The sequence below is a fragment of the Mustelus asterias genome, chromosome 19 (genome assembly GCF_964213995.1).
Source record: "Mustelus asterias chromosome 19, sMusAst1.hap1.1, whole genome shotgun sequence".
Taxonomy (NCBI): Eukaryota; Metazoa; Chordata; class Chondrichthyes; order Carcharhiniformes; family Triakidae; genus Mustelus; species Mustelus asterias.
The window spans coordinates 78923736-78949312 of record NC_135819.1 but is presented as its reverse complement, the minus strand read 5'-3'; the positions used below and the strand labels follow the sequence as shown (position 1 = coordinate 78949312).

General features: G+C 41.3%; 1 protein-coding gene across 7 annotated transcripts in view; it reads left to right on the top strand.

The window, feature by feature from the left end:
- upf2 (UPF2 regulator of nonsense mediated mRNA decay) overlaps positions 1-25577 on the top strand; it is a 136131-nt gene that overhangs the window by 26783 nt on the left and 83771 nt on the right. For all 7 annotated transcript variants that reach the window (XM_078235946.1, XM_078235941.1, XM_078235945.1 and 4 more), the window contains exons 8-12: positions 2413-2580; positions 10586-10689; positions 14180-14265; positions 22162-22270; positions 22565-22678. In XM_078235946.1, the coding sequence (XP_078092072.1) occupies positions 2413-2580; positions 10586-10689; positions 14180-14265; positions 22162-22270; positions 22565-22678 (581 nt within the window). The remainder of the gene's footprint in view (positions 1-2412; positions 2581-10585; positions 10690-14179; positions 14266-22161; positions 22271-22564; positions 22679-25577) is intronic.

The following is a 25577-nucleotide window of genomic DNA, read 5'->3' as shown; positions in this document are numbered from 1 at the left end:
TTTTATTTATTCATACAGTGGTCGGGTTTGCTGTGCAGTTTGTGAGCCATGAACCAGTGCAGGAGTATGGGCGTGGAGGCAGGTTGGATAGAAGGTTTTTCTTAGTTCTCCAACACCGCATCCCAGCTGCGAACAAGTTTAAAGCTAATGCTTCATTTCCCCCCCCCCCCCCGCCCACTCCCAGCCCACCCTCATGCCAGTCCATACCCTCCTCAAATTTCCTATGCCACCTCTATGCCCCCTTGTATCCTCCATGCCCCTTCAGAATTCCCCCATGATCTCTCACCCAATATGCACCATGTACAGTCCTCAAATTCCATGTAATATCAATGGAAATATTTTATATTCCATCCAATAAAGGCCTTTGTTTGATGGTAAGTTTCTTTTTGAAGAGTCAAAACCAGGCCCTTTTTTTAATGAGTCAAACCCATTTAAATTACGGGGGAAAAGACTGACAGGACATCGTGATACATTCTTCACTGCATTATGATGCTTTTTCCATTAGTTAAGCACTGTAATGCATGTGAACAAATGTCACTGCAAATTCAACTTGCCTTTAAAATACTGATCACCTCATTAAATACGCACTCTATGTTGCAATACAGCACCGAATAATGTCATTTCAAGGTGTGAAAGCACTCTACACTTACCTTTCAGAATATTCCAGACTCCTCGACAGACTTTCCATTTTCTTCACAAACTCTCAAACCTGGTATGCTTTTAAAGGGCTTCGAAAACCCTTTTTTAATTTGATTTAATATTGTCACATGTATTGGTATGCAGTGAAAAGTATTGTTTCTTATGTGCGATGCAGACAAAGCGCACTGTTCAAAGAGAAGGAAAGGAGAGAGTGCAGAATGTAGTGTTACAGTCATAGCTAGGGTGTAGAGAACGATCAACTCAATGCGAGGTAGGTCCATTCAAAAGTCTGATGGCAGCAGGGAAGAAGCTATTCTTGAGTCGGTTGGTACGTGTCTTAAGACTTTTGTATCTTTTTCCCGATGGAAAAACCCTACACTACCAGAATAAAATGGCCTGCAGGGTGAAATCCAATTTTCATCCTCAATTTAAAATGGGGACCCCAAACTTGTCAGGGACAGGTGTGGGTTTTGCACACTGTACGCTCCCGATTCGCAAAACAGCCAGAGAAAAATGGTGTGGGGTTGAGAACATGAAGGAAAGTCTCCCAAAAAAAAACGTGCCTATTTGCGCACTGAAATGTACCTTTGTACTCAGATGAAAATTTGGCCTTTAAAGTCTGCCAACAGTCCTTCTTAAAACTTGTTAAACCAAATAAAATGTTTTCAGTGCACTTGAAATTGTGTTCTTTGTCCTTTTCTTCAAGTGTTTATTTATGACCTAATCTTTGCTGACACCTTGGAGCAATGGTTCCTGATAAATCAGGGGAGCAGGAGTCTTTGCCTCTATTGTGCAAGCAGGATAATTCTGTCCTACTAATGGTGTTGCAGACTGTTATTACACATTGAAGGTTTCTTGAGATATATTCGCAAAGATTTTGGCATATCTGTGGCCGCAATGTTTTTTTCACTTTGTCTAACATAATTTACATTAATTTAATAAGGATGCGTGTAGAATGTTATCAGGTGCAGTCAAATTGATTGTTTTTGTAGCAACGCAGCCACACTATTTGCGTGTTCTGCATTGAGAACAAAGATCTAACTCTGTTGAGTGAATATATGGGATTTAATCATCCAGGCAGCAAGTACAAACCTCGATCCCTGGTTTATAATTAGTTTGTTGCAGTCATAAGTGGGTCTGCAGTGGCCAAAATATTCCAGGATTGGACAGGGGTGAAAATAAATCGGGTTTTCAATACCCGACTGCTATCTAGTACCCCTTCAGATACATGCAGAGATTGTTATTTAAAGTAATTAATCTGTTTGTCACATGCATATTGAGCTTCGCTCACTTGCAACACCCTCCAGTTAAATAACTTGTTCATGGGTGAAGGGAAGGGCAAATAAAGTTATAAAGGATTATTGACAGCTTTGCTGCTGAACCCAGCTTGAGATGCCATCTTCAGGATGATGGAGAAGAAGATTATATATTGCTGTGTGACATATAGTTGGTGTTATGGAAATGAAAAGCCAGAATTTTAGCAATATCTGAGTGTAGCTTCCATCGTTTGAGTATCTTTTTCATTTTATACTGTAAATAATAGTTTATTGTAAAAGTGAGATAGAAATCTACTGCCTCGCTCGCCACGGAATCGGAGTGGGTGAGGGGCGAACAATGGAAATGTCCATTGACCTCAGGCGGGAATTTCCGGCCTCGCTTAATCGAGGCCGTAAAATCCTGCCCGTGGTCTATGATACAAATGGTTTACATGAAAAGCCTGCTAAATCCACCACAGGACACCTTTATTTAAAGTAATTAATCTGTTTCTAACAGATTCCAAAGATGTGAAAGAGACCAAGGATGGAAAAGATTCCAAAGAGTTGGTTGCTACAGAGGAGCTGGAGTTGGAACTGGAGAATCTGGATATTAACGATGAAATTTTAGAGGAAGAAGGACCAGAAGAAACAGAAGACCCCAGTCAGAAACTTCTGGAGGAGCATGGTAACACTTGTTTAACTATTACCGTTAAACTGTGCAGTCTGCTACTTCAGCCATGTGGCTGAGCTGCATCCAACCGCTACAAACTGCCGAGACTGCCTTTTGTATTTTCATATTTTCCTTATTTGTAGAATGAGATCTTTTTCAGAAACAGCGAAGTAGCATCGGGCTCAACAACCAGTTTCTTTATGTCTATTCATTATTGTCACAGGTAGGCTTACATTAACACTGCAACGAAGTTACTGTGAAAATCCCCTAGTCGCCACACTCCAGTGCCTGTTTGGGTACACTGAGGGAGAATTTAGCACGGCCAATGCTCCTAACTAGTACGTCTTTCAGATTGTGGGAGGAAACCGGGGCACCCGGAGGAAACCCATACAGACACGGGGGAGAACGCGCAGACTCTGCACAGAAAGTGATCCAAGCCGGGAATCGAACCCAGGTCCTTGGCGCTGTGAGGCAGCGGTGCTAGGCGCTGTGAGGCAGCGGTGCTAACCACTGTGCCATCGATATAATTATCTATCTTGAGGGCATAGTGTTATTAGTTGTTGATCACGCCCCATCACCTTCCCCAAAGGAAAGCTAAATTTAGATCAGGCAGAATGCATTTTCACTTTTACAAAATAAAAATCTGACTGGGATTAGAAATTCTGAATTTGTGTATGGCAATGATTACTAAAACAGAAGCAATATCAAGGGATGTTGGAGGACATGAAGGCTGGGTTTTTTTAAAGTATTTTTCTTTAAGTCTACTTTTGTTCCCTGCCTGTATCAGATTTTAAATGGTCAACAGGGTTTCAGAAACTCCACAAACTAACTGGCTTTTTAAAACGCAGGCCCTGAGAAAGGGAATTGTTTTACCCTATTTATCAATGCCTTTGTGGTCCAGAACAAAATGATACATCACTTTATTTAAAATAAAAATAACCTAGAAATGTAGCAAAAAACTTGACAAATTTCTTTAAAAGTCCTGTCCTTAAAAAACAAATTGTTGAATAAAACATTTGTAACCTAGAAATGGTGCTGTGAATTAGCAAATTTCCATCTGTTCAGACATTGCATCTGTCAGGAGCGGCTGCAGATATGCTGTGCATTGTTCGAAACAAAATAGACCAGTCCAGTCAGCATAGGAAATCAAGTTATGACCGTTCAGTCTTTGTAAAGCGTGCATCAGTTCTATTTAGTACTTAGGAAACGCTGGCGTAGCACAGTGCTGACAGTTCCATGCGGTTCGATTAGTGGGCATCTGGTTGGTCTTTCTTTGCTGTCAGAATGGTTTGTATCATATGGCATGTAGGGGACAATAAGCATAAATGCTCATGTACACTCTAAAATTGCATGCTCAAATGTCAGATATTTGACATTTGAGCATGTGGGTTTCTGACAATCTGGGGTTGTGGCTGCTCCAAGCCTACACTGACCTATTAGTTACTCTGAAACAGATGTCTGCCTCAAAGTGGGTGCAGTTAAAGATGTGCGGGTTAGATTGATTGGCCATGCTAAAATTGCCCCTTAGTGTCCTGAGATGCGTAGGTTAGAGGGATTAGCGGGTAAATATGTAGGGATATGGGGGTAGGGCCTGGGTGGGAGTGTGGTCGGTGCAGACTCGATGGGCCGAATGGCCTCTTTCTGCACTGTAGGGTTTCTATGATTCAGTTCTCTGCTACAGTTCTTCACACAACATTGAATGTCAAACCTGTTGCTGCCTTGCATGGAAACTCTGGCTTGGAATGACAGCTATATGGTGACTGCATTGGAAAGGAGCAATCAGCTGCACTGGAGCTTTGCCTCTCTGTAATCTCCTAACTATATTAGGGGTTGTGGGTTTTAAACAAAAAGAATAGATGTGGTTTGCACATGTAGATTCAAATAACAAACAACAGCTTTATTCCAGGACGTGTTTCTTGTACAGAGAACAAACAAACTAAAACAGCAGCCTGTGCAACATTCTAATGACATCAAATTATGTGATCAGCTCTTAAAATATAGAACACCCCATCCCCCTTCTGCGGTCATGACAACAAATTACTATGATAAGCACAGGATCAATAATAATCTAGACACAGTACGGTGTATCATTAATCATTATACACAGTCAATAAGAAAGTCAGTCAAGAGGACATCTATTACTCTTTGGTTGTATACGATGTTCTGGAATTTGGCTGTTTAACCTTAGAACTATGATTTGGAACTTCAGTAGACACTACGGGCGGGATTTTACTACCTCGCTCGAGGTCAGTGGAGAATTCCGTTCTGCGAGCCTTGCCTGTCCTGATTCCAGGGTGGGCGAGGCGGTAAGATTCCAGCCTACTTCTCGGAAGTAAGTCTGTATCATTCTCACTCAGTAAAGCAGCAGAAACACAATCATCAAGCAATTCAGATACAACTAAGTCTTCTGTACTAATCGATGCAACACTTAGGGGCTAAAGCAGTTGATACTGCTGGAGATGATTTGGAGAAATCATTTCGAGATGACAACAATTGGTCAGTATGGCGTCACCAAACTAGCTCATCTTTGGTTTGAACTGTGTAAGAAATTGGACCTGTTTTTATGAAAACTGTGGCTGGTATCCATTTCTCGCTCATGGCATAATTACATTCTAACACTTGAAACACTTATTGAAATGAGCGTTGTTTTGCTCTTTCTTCTCATCTAGCAACTTGAGATTAGTATTGACGCTCTATTATCTTTGAGGTTTCTGGAGGCAATAACAAATCAAACATAGTTCTCAACTTTCCAGTTAACCAAACCTTGCAAAAATTTCATCAGGTTTTTCAATGGTTTGCTCGGTTGTAGTAGATCTCATGATAACAACTTCGGCCACTTTGGTAATGAACATGTAATCCTCAAACGGACCAGCAAAATCTACATGCAGTCATGACCATGGCATGTTAGACCACTCCCAAAATGTAAAGGGGACAATAGTGGTGTATTTCTTATTTATTCACAGGATTGACACTGTCCCACTTTTTCTTCAATCTATCTGAGTGTCCAGACCCAGCCACCAAAAATAACTACATGCTAATTCCTTCATCCGGACTATACCAGGATATCCATCAAGTAGTTGTTCAAGAACTCTTCCACGCAGACTAGAAGGAATGATCGCTCGGAGTCCCCACAATAGACACCCACCTCGGACGGTCACCTCAAGCTTTCTTGACACATGTCATAGAAATCATAGAAACCCTACAGTGCAGAAGGAGGCCATTCGGCCCATCGAGTCTGTACCGACCACAATCCCACCCTACCCCCACATATTTACCCGCTAATCCACGCATCTCAGGACTCTAAGGGGCAATTTTTAACCTGGCCAATCAACCTAACCTGCACATCTTTGGACTGTGGGAGGAAACCAGAGCACCCGGAGGAAACCCACGCAGACACGAGGAGAATGTGCAAACTCCACACAGACAGTGACCCGAGCCGGGAATCGAACCCGGGACCCTGGAGCTGTGAAGCAGCAGTGCTAACCACTGTGCTACCGTGCCGCCCATTTGTTTTAATTGTAACTGGCTCTAACACACCAGTGTTAACAAGTTGCACTAATTCCTCTTTGACATTGGGATGGATTGCATATGGCACTGCTCTTGCTTTGAGACTTTTTTATTAACTATTAGGCTTAATCATGAATTTCACTTGAACTCCCTTCATTAAGCCAAGTGTCTCTTCAAATATGCTCTTGTATTTATTCAGAAAGTGCTGTAGGTCTGTTTTGGTATCATAGAACATAGAACATAGAACATTACAGCGCAGAACAGGCCCTTCGGCCCACGATGTTGCACCGACCAGTTAAAAAAAAACTGTGACCCTCCAACCTAAACCAATTTCTTTTCGTCCATGAACCTATCTACGGATCTCTTAAACGCCCCCAAACTAGGCGCATTTACTACTGATGCTGGCAGGGCATTCCAATCCCTCACCACCCTCTGGGTAAAGAACCTACCCCTGACATCGGTTCTATAACTACCCCCCCTCAATTTAAAGCCATGCCCCCTCGTGCTGGATTTCTCCATCAGAGGAAAAAGGCTATCACTATCGACTGGTCTGTTGACAGCACTCCAGTTAAGCTTTATCTTCACCAAACTAAATCTCCCAAATAGAGCTGCCAAATTACCACGGACCACATGGAGAGACAACTTTGCTGTTTGTCCACACAATGTTGGCCATGATGTAACCTTTAAACGGCATGATCTCTTTTGTGTATGTCCTTAAAATCACACCAGCTGGGTTTAAAGGAAGATGCTTAAGATTCTTTTGGTATTTAGTCTCAGGAGTTAAAGGTACAGCAGCACCGGTATCAACCTCCATCTTAACTTCGGAATTACCCAGAATCTATGTGATTCACCCTGAAAGATGAGATGTTCATTTGGAGCTCTTCATCATACTTGTGGATATTCTCTTCTCCCAAGTCCTAATTCTTTCCTTCCATGCTGTAAATTTTTTTGTAGAATGCAACTTGCCCTTCTTCTTGAAGGTACCCTGAATATTCTTCCCAGGAAAAGCTGGTCTAGCCCAACAAACGTTTGCAATGTGACCCATTTTGCCACAATTCTTGCATTGACAATCCTTGCTCCACCATTACTCGCTGAATGGCCCATTTTGGCACATCTGTGACATGCTTGTTGCCGTTTTGACTTCCTATGGGCAGTTCCCACCTGTGGATCTTCATTCCTACATCAAAGTGTGAAACCTTTTTAGCAGCCAGTTCCAACAACACCACGATTTCTACTCCAACAAAAGACAAAACAGAAAATGCTGGAAAATCTCCGCAGGTCTGATAGCATCTGTAGAGAGAGGATAAAGCTGACGTTTCGAGTCTGGATGACCCTTTGACAGAACTCAAGTTCTGAGTTCAGCTCTGACAAAGGGTCATTCAGACTCAAAGCATTAGCTCTATTCTCTCTCCGCAGATGCTGTCAGACCTGCTGAGATTTTCCAGCATTTTCTGTCTTCAGATTCCAGCATCCACGCAGTATTTTGCTTTTAACTGTGATTTCCACAGATGTCTTTAAAGTCAAAGCATGTTCGGTTAGGAAACTTCCTTTGGATAGCCTAATTTTGGAGACCACAAAGTAAATAATCTCGAAGAGTATCTTCTCACGACTCACCAAGCACTCAAAGTTGTGCCAGCCTTTTTAAGGTTGCCATAAACTGAGCAATGCTTTCGCCTTCCATTTGGTTCCTAAACCACTCCGCGATGATCAGTGACTTTGGATAGCAGTGCTCTTCAACAATCAAGTCATCGTAAGTTTTTGTTCCTGGCTTTGCTGGATGAACATAGCAAGAAGTTTAACAACACCAGGTTAAAGTCCAACAGGTTTATTTGGTAGCAAAAGCCACAAGCTTTCGGAGCCTTAATCTCCTTCTTCAGGTGAGTGGGAATTCTGTTCACAAACAGGGCATATAAAGACACAAACTCAATTTACAGAATAATGGTTGGAATGCGAATACTTAGAGCTAATCAAGTCTTAAAGGTACAAACAATGTGAGTGGAGAGAGCATTAAGACAGGTTAAAGAGATGTGTATTGTCTCCAGACAGGACAGCCAGTGAGACTCTGCAAGTCCAGGCAAGCTGTGGGGATTACAGATAGTGTGACAGGAACCCAATATCCCAGTTGAGGCCGTCCTCATGTGTGTGGAACTTGGCTATCAGTTTCTGCTCAGCGACTCTGCGCCGTCATGTGTCGTGAAGGCCGCCTTGGAGAACGCTTACCCGAATATCAGAGACCGAATGCCCGTGACTGCTGAAGTGCTCCCCAACAGGACGAGAACAGTCTTGCCTGGTGATTGTCGAGCGGTGTTCATTCATGGTGTTGTTAACCTGGTGGTGTTAAACTTCTTACTGTGTTTACCCCAGTCCAACGCCGGCATCTCCACATCATTTGCTGGATGAAACAAACATCAGAGCAAATTGAAGGTTTTACTTCCTATTGTACTGAGAAAAGCTGGTATGAGCAACTCGTCTGCAATTTTACTCGCTTGTACAAAGCACTGAAAAAGTTCTGCAGAGGAACTCCATGATTCATTTTCATCATTTAAAAGGCCCCATAGATTCTAACTGAGCCACCATTTCTCTTGCAGGCACTCATATTTTATTTTACTGTTTCCCAGTACTCCCTTTTACCCTGGACACCATTGACGATGAGTTTTTTCTCAAATGGCCCCGGTTGTACAGCAAAGCATCCCGTCATTTAAAATGTGCCAGATTCTGCTTGAAATCTCAGCATTCCCTGATTGGAAAACCACCCAGGGAGCTTTATTCTTATTGGAGCTTCCAGGCACTGGCACTTCAGGCCTTACCCCTGTTGCTGCTTCTCCCCAGCCTTCTAACATTCAAAGTATGAGGACCCACAATGTTTCTTTCTTCGACTTAGGAATTTTTCTCTGTTTTCGATGAAACAAAATCCTGACTCTCCTCCAATGTTTTTTGAATGTCCTAAGTAAGGGTTTTTAAACTAAAAGAAAAACATGTGATTTGCACATGCAGATTCAAAGTAACACAGAACCGGTTTATTCTCGGAGCTCTTGCCTGTGCAGAGAACAAGCTGAAACTAAAACAGCAGCCTGTGCAGCATCCTAATCACATCACCATCCAATCATGCGATCAGCACTTAAAACTGCAACCACTTAAATCTATAACACACTCCCAAGCAAAGCTTTGGGATTTATTAGGGCATAATGTGTCTTTGTTGTAGGCAGGAGAATAAAAGTGATACAGGTACACATTAATGGTGAATGCTGATGCTCTTCCCACCCTCCCCCCTCATGCTGCTGTTGGTGGTTCCTATCTGCTGAGAGCTTAAACTTGCCACTCATCCATTGACTGCTGTTCTTGTGGAGCAGGCTTAACAAAAGTGAGATGCATCTTGAGGGTTGAGGTGATCCTGGGGTGGTGCATCTGGATTGGATTCATGTCTTACCTTTGTGACAGACCCTTCACATTTATATATGAGGGCACTGGTAATGATTGACCAGCTTATCTGGTTTAGTAATTTCAGCTGGGGTTGTAGAATTGCAATTGTAAGCTAGAATTCCTCCCACTTGGCCCTAGATAAACATGCAAGCCAGTGTCTTGATTGGTAGCTTGGTGCTGTTTGGATGATCAGCCTGAAGCCTTGCGTGTATACTTTGAGGACTTATCCATCATGATGGATCTCCGCATGTGTTGAAATGCTAAACTGACCAAAATAAGTATTTCCTGGGCACACAATTATGCCAGCAGGTGTTCCAACATTGTCTGACTGGATATTTTTGGGCTGACTGTACTTCTCAGTCTTGTTCTGAAGGATACAGGAAACGCCTGCAGCCACTACTTACTAAAGCAGTTTATAAGGTGACAGATTTAACCCAGCAATATTTTTCCCTTATTGATCTCCTCCCTGCTTTGATTGCTCCTTTCCTAGTAAACAACAGAAATTTGCTCCTTAGCCTCTACTAACATTGAACGGAAAGGAATTACATGAGACTAATTTGCATTGACAATCTATTATTTTCCATCCATAAAGAAGTATCCTCTCTGGCACCTTAAATCATGTAACCATGACTGCAAACTAACAGATTTCTCTTGAGCATGAAGCCATGTCTTACTGCCCAATGATCCATCCCAAGTCCTGCAAATTTGTCAGGGAGAACTTTTTTGTAATGGTGCAGTGGTACAATATTACAGAACAGATAACTTCAATCTCATAATGGGGTTGACTGGTTATCCGCCACTGAAATGTCAGTCTCAAATAAATGGCTAGGAAGTTACACTGAGAAGATGCAATTTGATCCGTAACCATGGGTCTCCTGGCTGGCTCAGAGATGTGATTGTAGAGGACTGGAGCAGATTGTCTGCTTGTGCTCTTGATTGTCAGTAACTCGGGTAGAAGTTTTATTTGTAACTCAAAGAAAATGCAAAATGTGCTTTCCTAATATGTAGCTGATATTGCCTCAATTTGTTTTTGTCATTACGATCCCAGTTTTAAATGTGAAAATGCCTTTATCCTCTATCTGATACATTGCAGAACAAGATGAAGAGGAAGCCAGCACTGGTTCTCATCTGAAACTGATAGTGGATGCTTTTCTACAGCAGCTACCTAACTGTGTCAACCGTGACCTGATAGACAAGGTACGTTTAAGAGTTCTGTTCCATATTGAAATTTCTGCAAATTTGTACAACTACCGTTCCTTTATGTGCATAGCTTCAGTTATCTGCTGTTAACCATGTAGACTTTCCTTTGCAGCTAGAGGAACCCAAAATTAATCTCCCTGTCCTGCTATAAGTCTTGTGTATTACTCTCTCTCAAATGTTACTTTTCTCTCAGAAGATGCAATTGTTACTGCCTCAACCACACTGAGACAAAGCGTGCCAGTGACTGCGAAGAAATTTCTCCCCACTCTCTGAATGACAGTTTTAAATTGATAATTCCCTTCAATCGTCCATGTTCTCTCTTCTATGGGAGAGGCCTTAATATTTCATTTCTGTGCTCAATGATCTGTAATCTGTAAATACTGAAAATAAAACTGGACCTAGCTCTGACCACTGGGGTATGTAACTTGCAATCATTCTTCAATTCAAGTCACTTCATTGATCTTAATTCTTTGTTCCCTGCCCTTTAACCAATTTCCTTAGTATTTCTTTCAATGCCAGACATCTGAATTTTGTGAGACCCCTTCGCAAATTTAGTTTGAAAATCCACTTTGCCTTTATTTGTCCAGTCGATCACTTCTTCAAATTTGTCAAGACATGATAACTAACATGTGAATTTCTAAACATTTATGAATTGCATCTCAAATTATGGATTATGAGCACAACTGATGAGCCTAAACCAACTGGCCTATAGTTAGTTACACTGTTCACCTTTCTCTCCCATTCTGGACAGTGTCACGTCGACCTCTTGCTTGTGTGAAGTTGTAACCACCACTTTCTGGAGTCAAGTCGCTTCCCATAGCTCAAGTCACCGAGTGCCTTTGCAGTTAAGGGCAGCCTTGCTTGCACCTTCCAGCAGTTACAAACATTTTTTAAAAATGCGACTCACTACACCCCTGAGGTTCTAGAGGTTTTTTTTCTGTGCACTCAGTACAGCATAATTCTCTCCCTTGGAGAGTATGATATTTCTGTTTCTCAAACCAAAAATGATTTCAACCCGACTTCTTGTCTTTTAAGTGTGGCTGCCCTGTAGTTTACACGGAATAGTAATTTGCTGCAAAAGGAAACCTAATGTCTAATTTGAAGTTCTGATGGCACAGTGGTTAGCACTGCTACCTCACAGCATCAGGGACCTGGGTTTGATTCCCGGCTTGGGTCACTGTCTGTGCGGAGTCTGCACGTTCTCCCCGTGTCTGCGTGGGTTTCCTCCGGGTGCTCCAGTTTCCTCCCACAGTCTGAAAAAAGACATTCTGGTTAGGTGGATTGGCCATGCTAAATTCTCCCCCAGTGTATCCGAACAGGCTCCGGAGTGTTGCGACTAGGGAATTTTCACTGTAACTTCATTGCAGTGTTAATGTAAGCCTACTTGTGACAATAATAAATAAACTTTAAACTTAAAGTTCCAGATATATTCGGATCCTATTTTACTGTCTTTCTAAACCATCTGTGTCACTGGCCCTACTGTCCTCAGAATTTGCTGAGTTTATGACCATTCACTTGGGATTGTTGCTTTTTCATCTCACTGTTGGCATCCTTGTGAATTGTCCAAAAAAGTTATTTTTCTTTCTACAGTTCCTTGTGCTAATTTGTTAAGAATTGGAAATAAAAGTGCAAAGAATCATGTAGCTTTCCTTTGTTTGCAGAGTTTCTTTAATTAGTAGGGAGAATAAAAAGTAACCAAGTTTCAAATGCTATCCTTGTCTCAAAGGATTCTTCTACATTTTGTTCTTAACAGTTCTTGATAATTAAACACATAACAAAAGTAAAACTTTTGTTGTGGTCTGGTAAATAATATTGAAGGTGAAATTCCTCTTAATGTTAATGGAAAAGTGTAAGCTTTTTTAATAGTGTTTGAGAGACTGACGAAGCAATTGACACAAGCATTCGCAAGTTATTTTGACCATGAAACTTTATAAATAATCCATTTGACCTTTCAGTAATATCTCAACTCTTTCACAACTAATGTCAGGCAGGTTTTCCATTCATTTTAAAGAAAGTCACATTGAATTTTTAAAAATTCTATTCAAATATCTGATCTTTCGATACAAAGGCCCCATTTCTTTAAAAAAAAATCCAAATCTCAAACTAGAGTCATAGAGGTTTACAGCATGGAAACGGGCCCTTCGGCCCAAATTGTCCATGTCGCCTTTTTTGTTAAACCCCTAAGCTAGTCCCAATTGCCCGCATTTGGCCCATATCCCTCTATACCCATCTTACCCATGTAACTGTCTAATCGCTTTTTAAAAGACAAAATTTACCCACCTCTACTACTACCTCTGGCAGCTTGTTCCAGACACTCACCACCCTCTGTGTAAAAAAACTTGCTCCTCTGGACCCTTTTGTATCTCTCCCCACTCACCTTAAACCTATGCCCTCTAGTTTTAGATTCCCCTACCTTTGGGAAAAGATATTGACTATCTAGCTGATCTATGCCCCTATTATTTTATAGAGCTCTATAAGATCACTCCTCAGCCTTCTACACTCCAGAGAAAAAAGTCCCAGTCTATTCAGCCTCTCCTTATAACTCAAACCATCAAGTTCCGGTAGCATCCTGGTAAATCTTTTTTGCACTCTTTCTAGTTTAATAATATCCTTTCTATAATAGGGTGACCAGAACTGTACACAGTATTCAAAGTGCGGCCGTACCAATGTCTTGTACAACTTCAACAAAACGTCCCAACTCTTGTATTCAATGTTCTGACCAATGAAACCAAGCATGCTGAATGCCTTCTTCACCACTCTGTCCACCTGTGACTCCACTTTCAAGGAGCTATGAACCTGTACCCCCAGATCTCTTTGTTCTGTAACTCTCCCCAACGCCCTACCATTAACTGAGTAAGTCCTGCCCTGGTTCAAACTACCAAAATGCATCATCTTGAATTAATTTAAATTAAACTCCATCTGCCATTCGTCAGCCCACTGGCCCAATTGATCAAGATCCCATTGAAATTGGAGATAACCTTCTTCACTGTCCACTATGCCACCAATGTTAGTGTCATCTGCAAACTTACTAACCATGCCTCCTATATTCTCATCCAAATCATTAATATAAATGACAAATAACAGTGGACCCAGCGCCGATCCCTGAGGCACAGGTCTCCAGTTTGAAAAACAATCACCCTCTGGCTTCTGTCATCAAGATGTGGAGATGCCGGCGTTGGACTGGGGTAAACACAGTAAGAAGTTTAACAACATCAGGTTAAAGTCCAACAGGTTTATTTGGTAGCAAGTGGCATTTGCTACCAAATAAACCTGTTGGACTTTAACCTGGTGTTGTTAAACTTCTTATTCTGTTATCAAGCCAATTTTATACCCAAAACTGTGCTCAAGAAAATTCATACTATTAGCTACTTACCTTATAAAAACTCTACCTTATAAAAAGTAGAGACCATTCAAAATTGATGATCTTGACAACTGAGTTAAAAACATCTTTCAAATCAACAGTTTCTAAGCTTTTCTTTTTATTCAGGCTGCAATGGATTTCTGCATGAACATGAATACTAAAGCAAATCGAAAGAAATTGGTCCGAGCACTCTTCACTGTACCCAGGCAGAGGTTTGTGTCTTGTTGTTGTAGCTGTTTTTAATGGATTTATGCAGAGCTATCTTTGTGTAAGGTGAGGTTTGTACATTATTGTTGTAACCTTCCATTTGGACTCAGGATGTGGCGACTCTGGCAAGGCCATATTTAATGCCCAATGAGGAGGCAGATGTGAATCCTTCTCAGTACACTGCTGCAGTCCCTGTAATGATGGTGTTCCCACAATGGTACTTGGTGGGGAGTTCTAGGATATTGCCCAGTAGCAATTAAAAAATTGTCATTAGATTTATCTATGTCAGGAAGGTGCATGACTTGGAAGGGAGCTTAGAAGTGTCCTTCTTGGCAGTGGATGTTTGTGTACTCTATTAAAAGAAGTATATGGCTATTAAAATGCACTTTAAAGTCTCTACTTGTTCACAATTATGGATATAATAATTACCACGTGATTGTTGGAAGGTGGTATCTTTCGGAATAGACATTAAATCAAGGCGGATGTGAAAGATCCAATGGCATTCCTTGAATAGCAGCAATGTGTAGGGGTACAGGGAAAAGGCAGGGAATAGCACTCTTGCACCATAACGCTTCTGCGATTTCAAGGAACAGCAAGGGAATTATCCCTGGTGATAAAGGCAAAATACTGTGGATGTTGGAACTTGAAACAAAAACAGAAAATGCTGGAACATCTCAGCAGGTCTGACAGCATCTGTGGCGAGAGAATAGAGCCAACGATTCGAGTCTGGATGAACCTTTGTCAGAGCTCTGACGAAGGGTCATCCTGACTTGAAACGTCGACTCTACTCTCCCCACAGGTGCTGTCAGACCGGCTGAGATTTTCCAGCATTTTCTGTTTTTGTTTCAGTTATCCCTGGTGTCCTGGCCAGTACGTATCCCCTATCAACATCATTAAAACACACAATCTGGTCATTATCACATTGCTATTTGCAGAGCCTTGCTGTGTTCAACTTAGCTGCTGTTTTTCCTGCAGTAGAGCAAATATTACATTTTTTAAAAAAAGTACTTGTGATTGTGAAGTCCTTTGGAATGTTCTGAGGGTGTGAAAGGTGCTATATAAATGCAAAACTTTCATTATTATAATAACTGAATAATGGTACTTGATATCACTGTCGGCTCCTCGTACATCATTAATAGATGAAAAATTCTTCTCCCACCAATTTGGAAATTTAGAAAGCTCCGAGTGACTTTATTTCAAGAGATGCAGTCCTGCTTTGAAGAGATGTCTGGCTGACACACTAGAAATTATGCTCCAGAAATGGGCGAGTTTCTTCTCGGGCTAGTTAATTTGATGCAATTAAAATGGGGTTCCAGCGTGAAAACAGTTTTTGGCAAGAAGAGGTGATTTTAAAACTAACCCATAACTTACCTGCTGTCAACTGGCCATGATCTTCTCTATAATCATCTCTGAGTTAAGCTTTAGTTTGTTCTAAAAAGAAGTTGTTAGACAGTAAATTATATGGCAATGTATTTGTAGCTTGCCACCAGTCTTGAAATGTGTCTGAAATCATTTATTTGATTGTAATCCAATACATTTTGCAGTAGAGGGCATAGGAGACCATATTTTGCAATGTATCTTTCTGTCTACATTCGGTACTGTATGCAGTCTTTCATCAGAATTTGTGTGTAGAACCATAGAGTACCTTTGTCAGTTTTTAAAGTTTAAAAATTTATTTAATAGTGTCATAAGTAGGCTTACAGTAACACTGCAATGAAGTCACTGTGAAAATCTCCGAGTCGCCACTCTGGCCAGTAATGACGTGGAGATGCCGGCGTTGGACTGGGGTAAACACAGTAAGAAGTTTAATAACACCAGGTTAAAGTCCAACAGGTTTATTAACAATTGGTGTGCAATTATTAACAAACAATTATTAACAAACAATTGGTTTGTGAACAGAATTCCCACTCACCTGAAGAAGGGGCTTAAGGCTCCGAAAGCTTGTGTGGCTTTTGCTACCAAATAAACCTGTTGGACTTTAACCTGGTGTTGTTAAACTTCTTACTCCTTCGCAGTATGCATTCAGGGAGAGAGGAACAAGCTAGGATTTGGTTTGATTTGATTTATTATTGTGACATGTATTAGTATACAGTGAAAAGTATTGTTTCTTGCATACTATACAGACAAAACATACCATTCATAGAGAAGGAAAGGAGAGCGTGCAGAATGTAGTGTTACAGTCATAGCTAAGGTGTAGAGAAAGATCAACTTGGTGTGAGGTAGGTCCATTCAAAAGTCTGATGGCAGCAGGGAAGAAGCTGTTCTTGATTCAGTTGGTATGTGATCTCAGACTTTTGTATTTTTTTCCCGACGGGAGAAGGTAGAAGACAGAATATCCAGGGTGCGTGGGATTCTTGATTATGCTGGCTGCTTTTCCGAGGCAGCGGAAAGTGTAGACAATGTCAGTGGATGGGAGGCTGGTTTGCGTGATGGATTGGGCTTTGTTCACGACCCTTTGTAGTTCCTTGTGGTCTTGGACAGTGTAGGAGCCATACCAAGCTGTGATACAACCAGAAATAATGTTTTCTATGGTGGATCTGTCGATTTGGTGAGAGTTGTGGCGGACGTGCCAGATTTCCTTAGTTCAACGTGAGTGAACATATTTGGAAATGTGGTTAGGCTTAAGGTCGAAATGGAATGAAAAAATAGTCAAAATACCAGTCTGGCGTAGAACTGATCTTAAAGAGATTGGTTCGCCTGCTGAGCTGAAGTGGAAAGTGCAATTAACTTTTAGGATTGTGGATCAACAGTGGAATGTTTGATGGAGATTGGAAAGATGAAGAATAACAAAAGCAATTTTGAAAAGAGATTTCTGGCTCACGTTGCTGTGGATGAATAGGGGTTAGGAAACAAAAACTGAAAGAGGGATACGTATCAAGTCTATAGTTATTCAGACTTCAAAATAAAAGAGAATATGGGAAAACTAAGGAAATGGGTAAAGGAGAGAGTACGATGGAGTTGCAAAATATATTAAAAATAACATTGAGGTATTCTACAAATGTACTGTTGAAAAGAGAATAATTATGTGTGAAGTAGGATCAGTGAGACGATAGGGTCTTTGTGGATGAGTCAAAATTGACGGATACTTAATAACACTTGGAATAAGAACTGCAGAGGAGAAAGCTATTGGAGGGAATCTTACCAAAAAATGGCAGTGTGTTGTATCTGGCAAGAAAACTGGCATGTTTCTTTGCAGATTCCAGCGTACTCTGCCAAAAATAATCAAAGGGTGTCCCAATCAGAACTGCAATAAGCCTGCTCCACACCCCCGTTCGGAGCCATTGTTCACTTCTCCCTCCTGCGATCATCCCTCTCTTCCCCCATTGGCCCTTTCCCTTCCAGCAATCATTGTCCACCCCCCTCTTCTTCACCTACAGCGGCCATTGCCGGCATCCCTTTCTGGTCGGACTGCTCCCTGCCCATAACCACAGCTGTGTGAATCCCATCCCTTCCCCACAAGGTTCCCACTGGGGCATGTCCCTTGGCACAGGTTGGCATGGTTTTTTGATTTGATTTTTTAAATTTGATTTATTATTGTCACATGTATTAACATACAGTGAAAAGTATTGTTTCTTGCGCGCTATACAGACAAAACATACCGCTCATAGAGAAGGAAACGAGAGAGTGCAAAATGAGGTGTTACAGTCATAGGTAGGGTGTAGAGAAAGATCAACTTAATGCAAGGTAAGTCCATTCAAAAGTCTGACAGCAGCAAGGAAGGAGCTGTTCTTGAGTCGGTTGGTACGTGACCTCACTTTTGTATCTTTTTCCCGACAGAAGAAGGTGGAAGAGAGCATGTCCGGGGTGTGTGGGGTCCTTAATTATGCTGGCTGCTTTGCCGAGGCAGCGGGAAGTGTAGGCAGAGTCAGTGGATGGGAGGCTGGTTTGCGTGATGGATTTGGGCTATATTCACAACCTTTTGTAGTTCCTTGCGGTCTTGGGCAGAGCAGGAGCCATACCAAGCTGTGATACAACCAGAAAGGATGCTTTCTATGGTGCATCTGTAAAAGTTGGTGAGAGTCGTAGCTGACATGCCAAATTTCCTTGGTCTTCTGAGAAAGTAGAGGCGTTGGTGGGATTTCTTAACTACAGTGTCAGCATGGAGGGGACCAGGACAAGTTGTTGGTCATCTGGACACCTAAAGATTTGAAGCTCTCGACCCTTTCTACTTCATCCCCATTGATGTAGACAGGGGCATGTTCTCCTTTACACTTGCTGAAGTCGGTGCACAGATAAGTGGGGGTTGGGTGGGGGGTAGTAGGGTTGTGGTCGGGGGTCTAGTGGGGCAGGGTGGGGGGGCTCTGGGATGTTGGTGAGGGTGGTCAGTACAATAGTTTATCCAGGAATTAGAACTGGTTTTAATCCTTCAAATTTATCCTAGGTGACTTATTCTGTTAAGAGATTCAGACCATCCAAAGTCTCTGACTTTAAATCAGAATTTTAGAGGTTTCCAGGAGCAGGGATATTGGAAGTTATAACTTCCCGGGCCCGACTTGCATGGGGGGTTCCCCTGGCACCATTCAAGGTACCTCCAGGGAGAGAAGATTTGGGCCATATTCTTTATTTATAGTGATAGATTATTCTACAATTTCTAAATGAAATAATTGTTATATAGATCATGATCATAGAATCCTACAGTGCAGAAAGAGGCCATTCGGCCCATCGAGTCTTCACCAACCACAATCCCATACAGGCCCTATCCCCATATCCCCACATATTTACCCACTAATCCCTCTAATCTATGCATCCCGGGACACTAAGGGGCAATTTAGAATGGCCAATCAACCTAGCCCACACGTCTTTGGGTTGTAAGCAATATTGACTCTCACAAAAGAGAACTTCAACTATTAAAAAAAAAACCCTTTGGAACAATTTTTAAAAAAATGTTTGGGATTAGAATTCAAGCAGTTTTGTTTTTCTTGGCAAGCCCAAACTACATAGAATCCTACAGTGCAGAAGGAAGCCATTCGGCCCATCGAGTCTGCACCAGCCACAATCCTACGCAGGCCCTATCCTATCGGTCCATGCATTTACCCTAGCTAATCCCCCTGATGCTAAGGGGCAGTTTAGCATGGCCAATCCACCTAATCGCACATCTTTGGACGTTGAGAGGAAACCGGAGCACCCAGAGGAAACCCACACAGACACGGGGAGAAATTGCAGACTCTGCACAGACAGTGATCCGAGGCTGGGAATCGAATCTGGGTCCCTGGCGCTGTGAGGCAGCAGTGCTAACCACTGTGCCACCGTGATTGTAAATGTCATTCAGGAACTGCTGCGGTCAATTTCCACGTTCCTGAATCACTGCCAGAGTTTTTGAATCTTTTATAAATTAATGTTTAATAATGGGATGATTCAAATACTTCAGGATGAATGGCAGTGGGTGGGTGGGCACAGACAGAATAAATTTACTCCAAACAGCTTCCTGAAATGTCCACATTAACCAGCCTTTGTAACTGAATTCCTATGGTAATGGTAAATGATTGGCATCCAATGTAGGCAGTTTGTTGGGATAAAATAAGATTGTGTAAGTGGTGGTGATGGTATAAAAGCACTGCTTTGAGTTCTGTTAACCACAACTGAGCTCCACAGATTGGTTCTGCAATTTTTAATCTGTTTTTCTTCTGTGCTCATAAAGCATTATTTTTGTTAATGAGCTGAGTTTGACAGTCATGAACACAAGTTTGGCAGTTTTCACAGTCACTTTGGCACCACAAATTAACTTTTACTGTTAAAAGGATCTTTTGACCAACTCTCACAATCAGACAATTCCAAATTTGTTAAGTTACCAAACTAGTCAGATGGCCGAGACATTTTAAGGACACTTCAATCCCAGGTGCCAAACAGAACCGAATGGCTTCCTTCTGCACTGTAGGATTCTATGTAGTTTGGGCTTGTCAAGAAAAACAAAACTGCTTGAATTCTAATCCCAAACATTTTTTAAAAAAATGTTCTTCAAAGGTTTTTTTTAATAGTTGACGTTCTCTTTTGTGAGAGTCAATATTGCTTGCAGCCCAAAGATGTGTGGGTTATGTGGACTGGCCATGCTAAATTGCCCTAGTGTCAGGGATATTAACAGGGTAAATATGTGGGGTTACGAGGATAGGGCCTGGGTAGGATCATTGCCGATGCAGGCTGGATGGGCCAAATGGCCTCCTGCACTGTAGAGATTCTATGTTAAAGCTTGGCAATAGTCTTATGCAATGCCAGTAAGCACTGGCAATAAGTAAAATAAAGTTTATTTATTAGTCACAAGTAGGCTTACATTAACACTGCAATGAAATTCCTCTAGTCGCCACAGTCTGGCGCCTGTCCGGGTCAATGCACCTAACCAGCACGTCTTTCAGAATGTAGGAGGAAACTGGAGCACCCGGAGGAAACCCACGCAGACACAGGGAGAACTTGCAAACTCTACACAGACAGTGACCCAAGCTGGGAATTGGACCCAGGCCCCTGGCGCTGTGAAGCAGCAGTGCTAACCACCACTGTGCTACCGTGCTGCCCCAGTATTGTGGTATTGATTAATCAAAAATGCCAGTTAATGAGGGGATACATTACTCTGGACACATGACAAGGTGCTGCTCTGTCTTGGGCGAGAGAGGAGGAGGAGCAACTGGACAATCCAGGGCTGCCGCACAGCAGGAAATTTCAATAAAACCACCACAACTGAGGACCAAGCTGACACCACAACATTTAGACCGGTTGTGCTTTGGATGGTATATCTTTGCAGAGGCACGATAACTGAAAATTTAATGAGTTCAGTGTAAAGCCTAATAGCAATTCCTGCAGATTCAGAATCTGCTGCTGTTATTTGGAGAGCTGGTGAGGGACAGTGGGCTAAATGGTGGCCTCCTGCGCCGTAACAAATCTGTAATTATTAGTATTTTTTTGTTTTAAAGAATGCATTATCTGAACATTGAAAGTGACTGGCTTTTTAAAAAAGAAAAATTGCATTGTCAAGAAATTCCAGTCACCAGAGAATTGTGCTTGCTTCAGTGCTGGGTAACACAGGTTTTACTGTATTGCAGTAAAGCCTTGTTAAAAATGGTAACACTGGTGGTTAGTTAGAGCTCACCTGGGAGTGAAACAAATACCACGCCAGGCATCACATAGTAGGCAAATCATGTTCATATCAACACTCCTGCTATTAGCAGCACAGCTTTAAGACTGCTATTGACATTTGAAAGCTCCATATCTTTAGGCGTTCTATTCATCAATTGTAAAAATAAGCTAGTTATGGAATAAACCTGTAAATATACTTTTCAAATGTTCTGTATATTTTGCAAACTATGTTATTGTGAATAAGCTGATTGCATATACATGCCAGGAACAACATTCCTGGATGGGTCATCGTCAATTATTTGCAAGACAAAGATAAAAGGTATAATGGAGGAAAACTGGGTCAACTTGAGCTTTTAGGGTACTTTACTGGAGTAGATGCTTTGTGAGTTGCATCTAGCAGTACTTACTTTTCAACCTAAATCACCATTAAGTATTTCATTCCCCATTGTTGACATTCATCACCTTTTGAATTCACCTCAAAAAGAATTTTTATTTATATTAAAGTGACAAGCCAGAGTTAGCTGTTTTGAGAGGGAGCTTGAACTGATATTCTCGGCGAGTGAATTTTTTACTGCCTTGTTTGGTAAATCAGCATAGTTAATGAAACATGCTTACGGTCAATGCATTAATAGAATGATCAAGTAAATCTGGTTTCATTCCAGATATTATAATGCTCTAAAATAATGTTTGTGTTTTGCTGGTGTTGCATTTTTAATATAATGACTGAAGCGTAAGAATCGTATTTTATTGAAGAAATCTGTATTTAATATTATTACAGAACAACCTGCACCTGGTGCTTAATGTGAGTTAATCATTTATTTAAAACCTTTCCCCTTCAGGTTGGACCTCCTTCCATTTTATGCCCGTCTGGTTGGCACTTTACATCCATGCATGACTGACGTGGCAGAGGACCTCTGTGCCATGTTAAAAGGAGACTTCCGATTCCATGTATGTTTTAATTCCTTTTTCAGAGGACAGAACTGTGATTTTTTTTCTAAATATTTGGCGCAAGACACCATTTATTTCAAATAGATTTTCCTGTTGCAACCTCCAAGCACATTTGTGGTAATAGAATACAGTATATAATGAACTGTAGCATAACGTACTGAATATTTTTGTTGGTATAAATGCAGCATTGCATGTGCTTGAAGACATTATATGCATTTTTAAATAAACATTCAAGTTGCTTGGGTGATAAGTATCCATAAGTAGTTTGAACGCATGTTTCCTTGTACACCTCAGGTCAGGAAGAAGGACCAGATCAATATTGAAACTAAAAACAAAACTGTACGGTTCATTGGGGAATTGACAAAGTTTAAAATGTTCTTGAAGAATGATTCGCTTCATTGTCTAAAGGTCAGTCTGCAATATCTTTTATCCATATATATTTAACCTTGAGACTTGAGACCTACGAGTGTTGTTTAATTGAACTGAAATCCTGTCAGGGCATACCATCTTGTTTATGTCATGATGCCAAGTACAGTCTGTCATCTTAAGGTTACTTTGTCTTTGGACTGACACGGGAAGTAAGGGCAAAATTTGTGACGTTCCTTAGGAAGGATCAAATTGTGCAAGCTGTAAAGAAATGTAGAGAGAATGATAAAGAAGTTTGATGCAGCACCAAAGTTGGTCTTGCAGTTAATAGTGAGGAGAATTGCTGTAGTCTGTGTTACAAACCCAGTTGATATTGCTGGACAGTCAGGTCCCAGAATGGACCCCGGCTCAGTAGACTGTTTGGCAATATGAATGAACAGTCACAGGACTGCTGATCAAAGCTATTGTTGGCCTATTGGTTTGCATGAACTGTCTATTTACTGAGACCATTAGAATGTATACTATATTTTGTAACTTGTATTATACTTACAAATAAGTAAGCATAATACAAGTGGAACACTTGTAAGTGGGTCACCCAAGCTATATCTTCACATTTGTACACGGATTTGTAAATATAATACAAGTTACAAAATTTGGTGTACACTCGAATGGTCTCAGTAAATAGACAGTTCATGTAAATCAATAGGCCAACAATAGCCAGACAAACTTCAATCTGAAATCAAGTGACAGATGCCACCAAAAGCAACTCCTGTGGATTTCGTATCAAACCCCGCCAGATGCTTGTCACACTTTGAGCCAAATGGTCTCACTGAAACTCTGACTTACACACGAATGTTTCCCAACTCCACTTTCGAAAAAAAAACACACCTTGGAATCTTCTCCCAAACAATGCTTTCTCTCGGATGCTTTCACCAAGGATCCACTTCCAGGAATTCAGTCTCTTCTTTCAGTATTCATATGCAGTTGATTGCCATTTGCATTCAAGTTTCCACATAATCTCTCAGATACCCAGCCGGGCCAACAGAACACTACTGCTTCATAGGCTGTACTAAGGTGTCACCAAACTTCTGATTTACCTTGGATATCTGGCTTCTCACCGCGCTGACTTTAAATCTGGTTCTTATAGGTGTCTCTTTAACTCAGAGCACTTTTTCTGCCTTTTACTTTAATTTCACCAAACGGGATCTTCTTCAACTTATTGTTCTTTGTTCCTTTCGCTTAACTGTCTTCTTGAGACATTTTTGTTCCAAACTGCTTGGTTTCCTGGGACTTACTTTTGTTCTTAAGGAAATCGCTCTGCAGTTGCCTTGTCTTGTGTCCAGTTTCTCTGGTACTAGCTCACACTAACTTAAAAGTTCTTCCTGTCCCAAGGTGGCCCCGATTGCTAAGCAACAGCCTAGCTTTTCTTTGAACCCTGTTTGCTTTCATGTCGTAAACCCTGATTACCATCCATGCATCTGAACCAAACCAAAATCATTAATCCTTTCAAATACAAAAAAAAATTAAACTTACTTAAAACGATATCTTATTTCTAATACCCGCAGATACAGATCTCAAATACAGATATAGGTTATTTTTAAAATACCTCTGTTTCCTGACAACTGATCAGGTGGACAGAAAAATGGCAAATGAAATTCAACCCAGAGAAGTGTGAGTTGATGCATTTGGGGAGGCCAACAAGGCAAAGGATTACACAATAAATGGGAGGATACTGAGACAAGTGTAGAAAGAGGAGGGGCAAAATCTAAAAAGAATCTGGAAAAGCAAAGAGTGGGCATGAAAGAATATTGGCAAGTAAAATTAAGGAGAAACCAAAGATGTTTTATCAGTTCATTAAGAATAAGACTAAGGAAAGAATAGAGCCATAAAAGACCAAAAATGTAACTTATTGTGGAGCTGAGCATGTGGGTATGAATATTTTGTGCTGTCTTCACAAAAAATGGAGACAATTCAGGCATTGTAGTTAAGGGGAAGGACAGTGTGAAATATTCAATTTGATAAACAGAGTGAGAGGAAGTATTAAGGGGTTAGCATCCTTGAAAATGGATAAATCACCAGCGTTGGATGAAATGTACCCCAGGCTGTTAAAAGAGGCCAGGGAGGAAATTCTGGAGGGTCTGACCAATCATTTTCCAACTCTCGGAGGATTTGAGATCAGCTAACATTGTACCTCTGTTTAAAAAGGGAGCAAGGCATCAACTAAATAATTACAGGCCACTCAGTCTGACCTCGGTAGTGGGCAAATTATTGGAATCTATTCTGGAGGACAGGATAAAATGTTACTTAAGGCATGGATTAATTAAGGGGAGTCAGCATGGATTTGCTGAGGGAAAGTCGTGTCTGACTAATTTGATTGGCGTTTTTCAGGAAGTAACAAGGGTGAATGGTGAGGGTCGTGTAATTGATGTGGTCAACATGGATTTTAGCATTGCTTTTGACAAGGTCCTGAATGGCTGACTGATTTTTTTAAAATATGGGGAATGTAGCAAGCTGGATACAGAAACAGAAAATGCTGGAGAAACTCAGCAGGTCTGACCACATCTATAGATAGAGAATAGAGCCAATGTTTCGAGTCAGGATGACGAGCTGGCATGAAACGAACGATAATTGTTGATGGATGTTTTTGTGACTGGAAAGCCGTTTCCAGTGGGATTCTGCATGGCTCATGCTTTTTTGGAAATATTACCAGTTTGGATGTAAGTGCAGCGTGGTTGAACATGATCAGGTTTTCTGTAGACTGCACGAAGATATCAGTGGACTGGTCTGGTGGACAGAAAAATGGCAAATGGAATTCAATCAGAGAAGTGTGAGGTGATACACTTGGGGAGGGCAAACAAGGCAAAGGGTTGCACAATAAATGTGAGGAAACTGAGAGGTGTAGAGGAAGTGAGAGACCTAGGAGTGAATGTCCACAGATCTA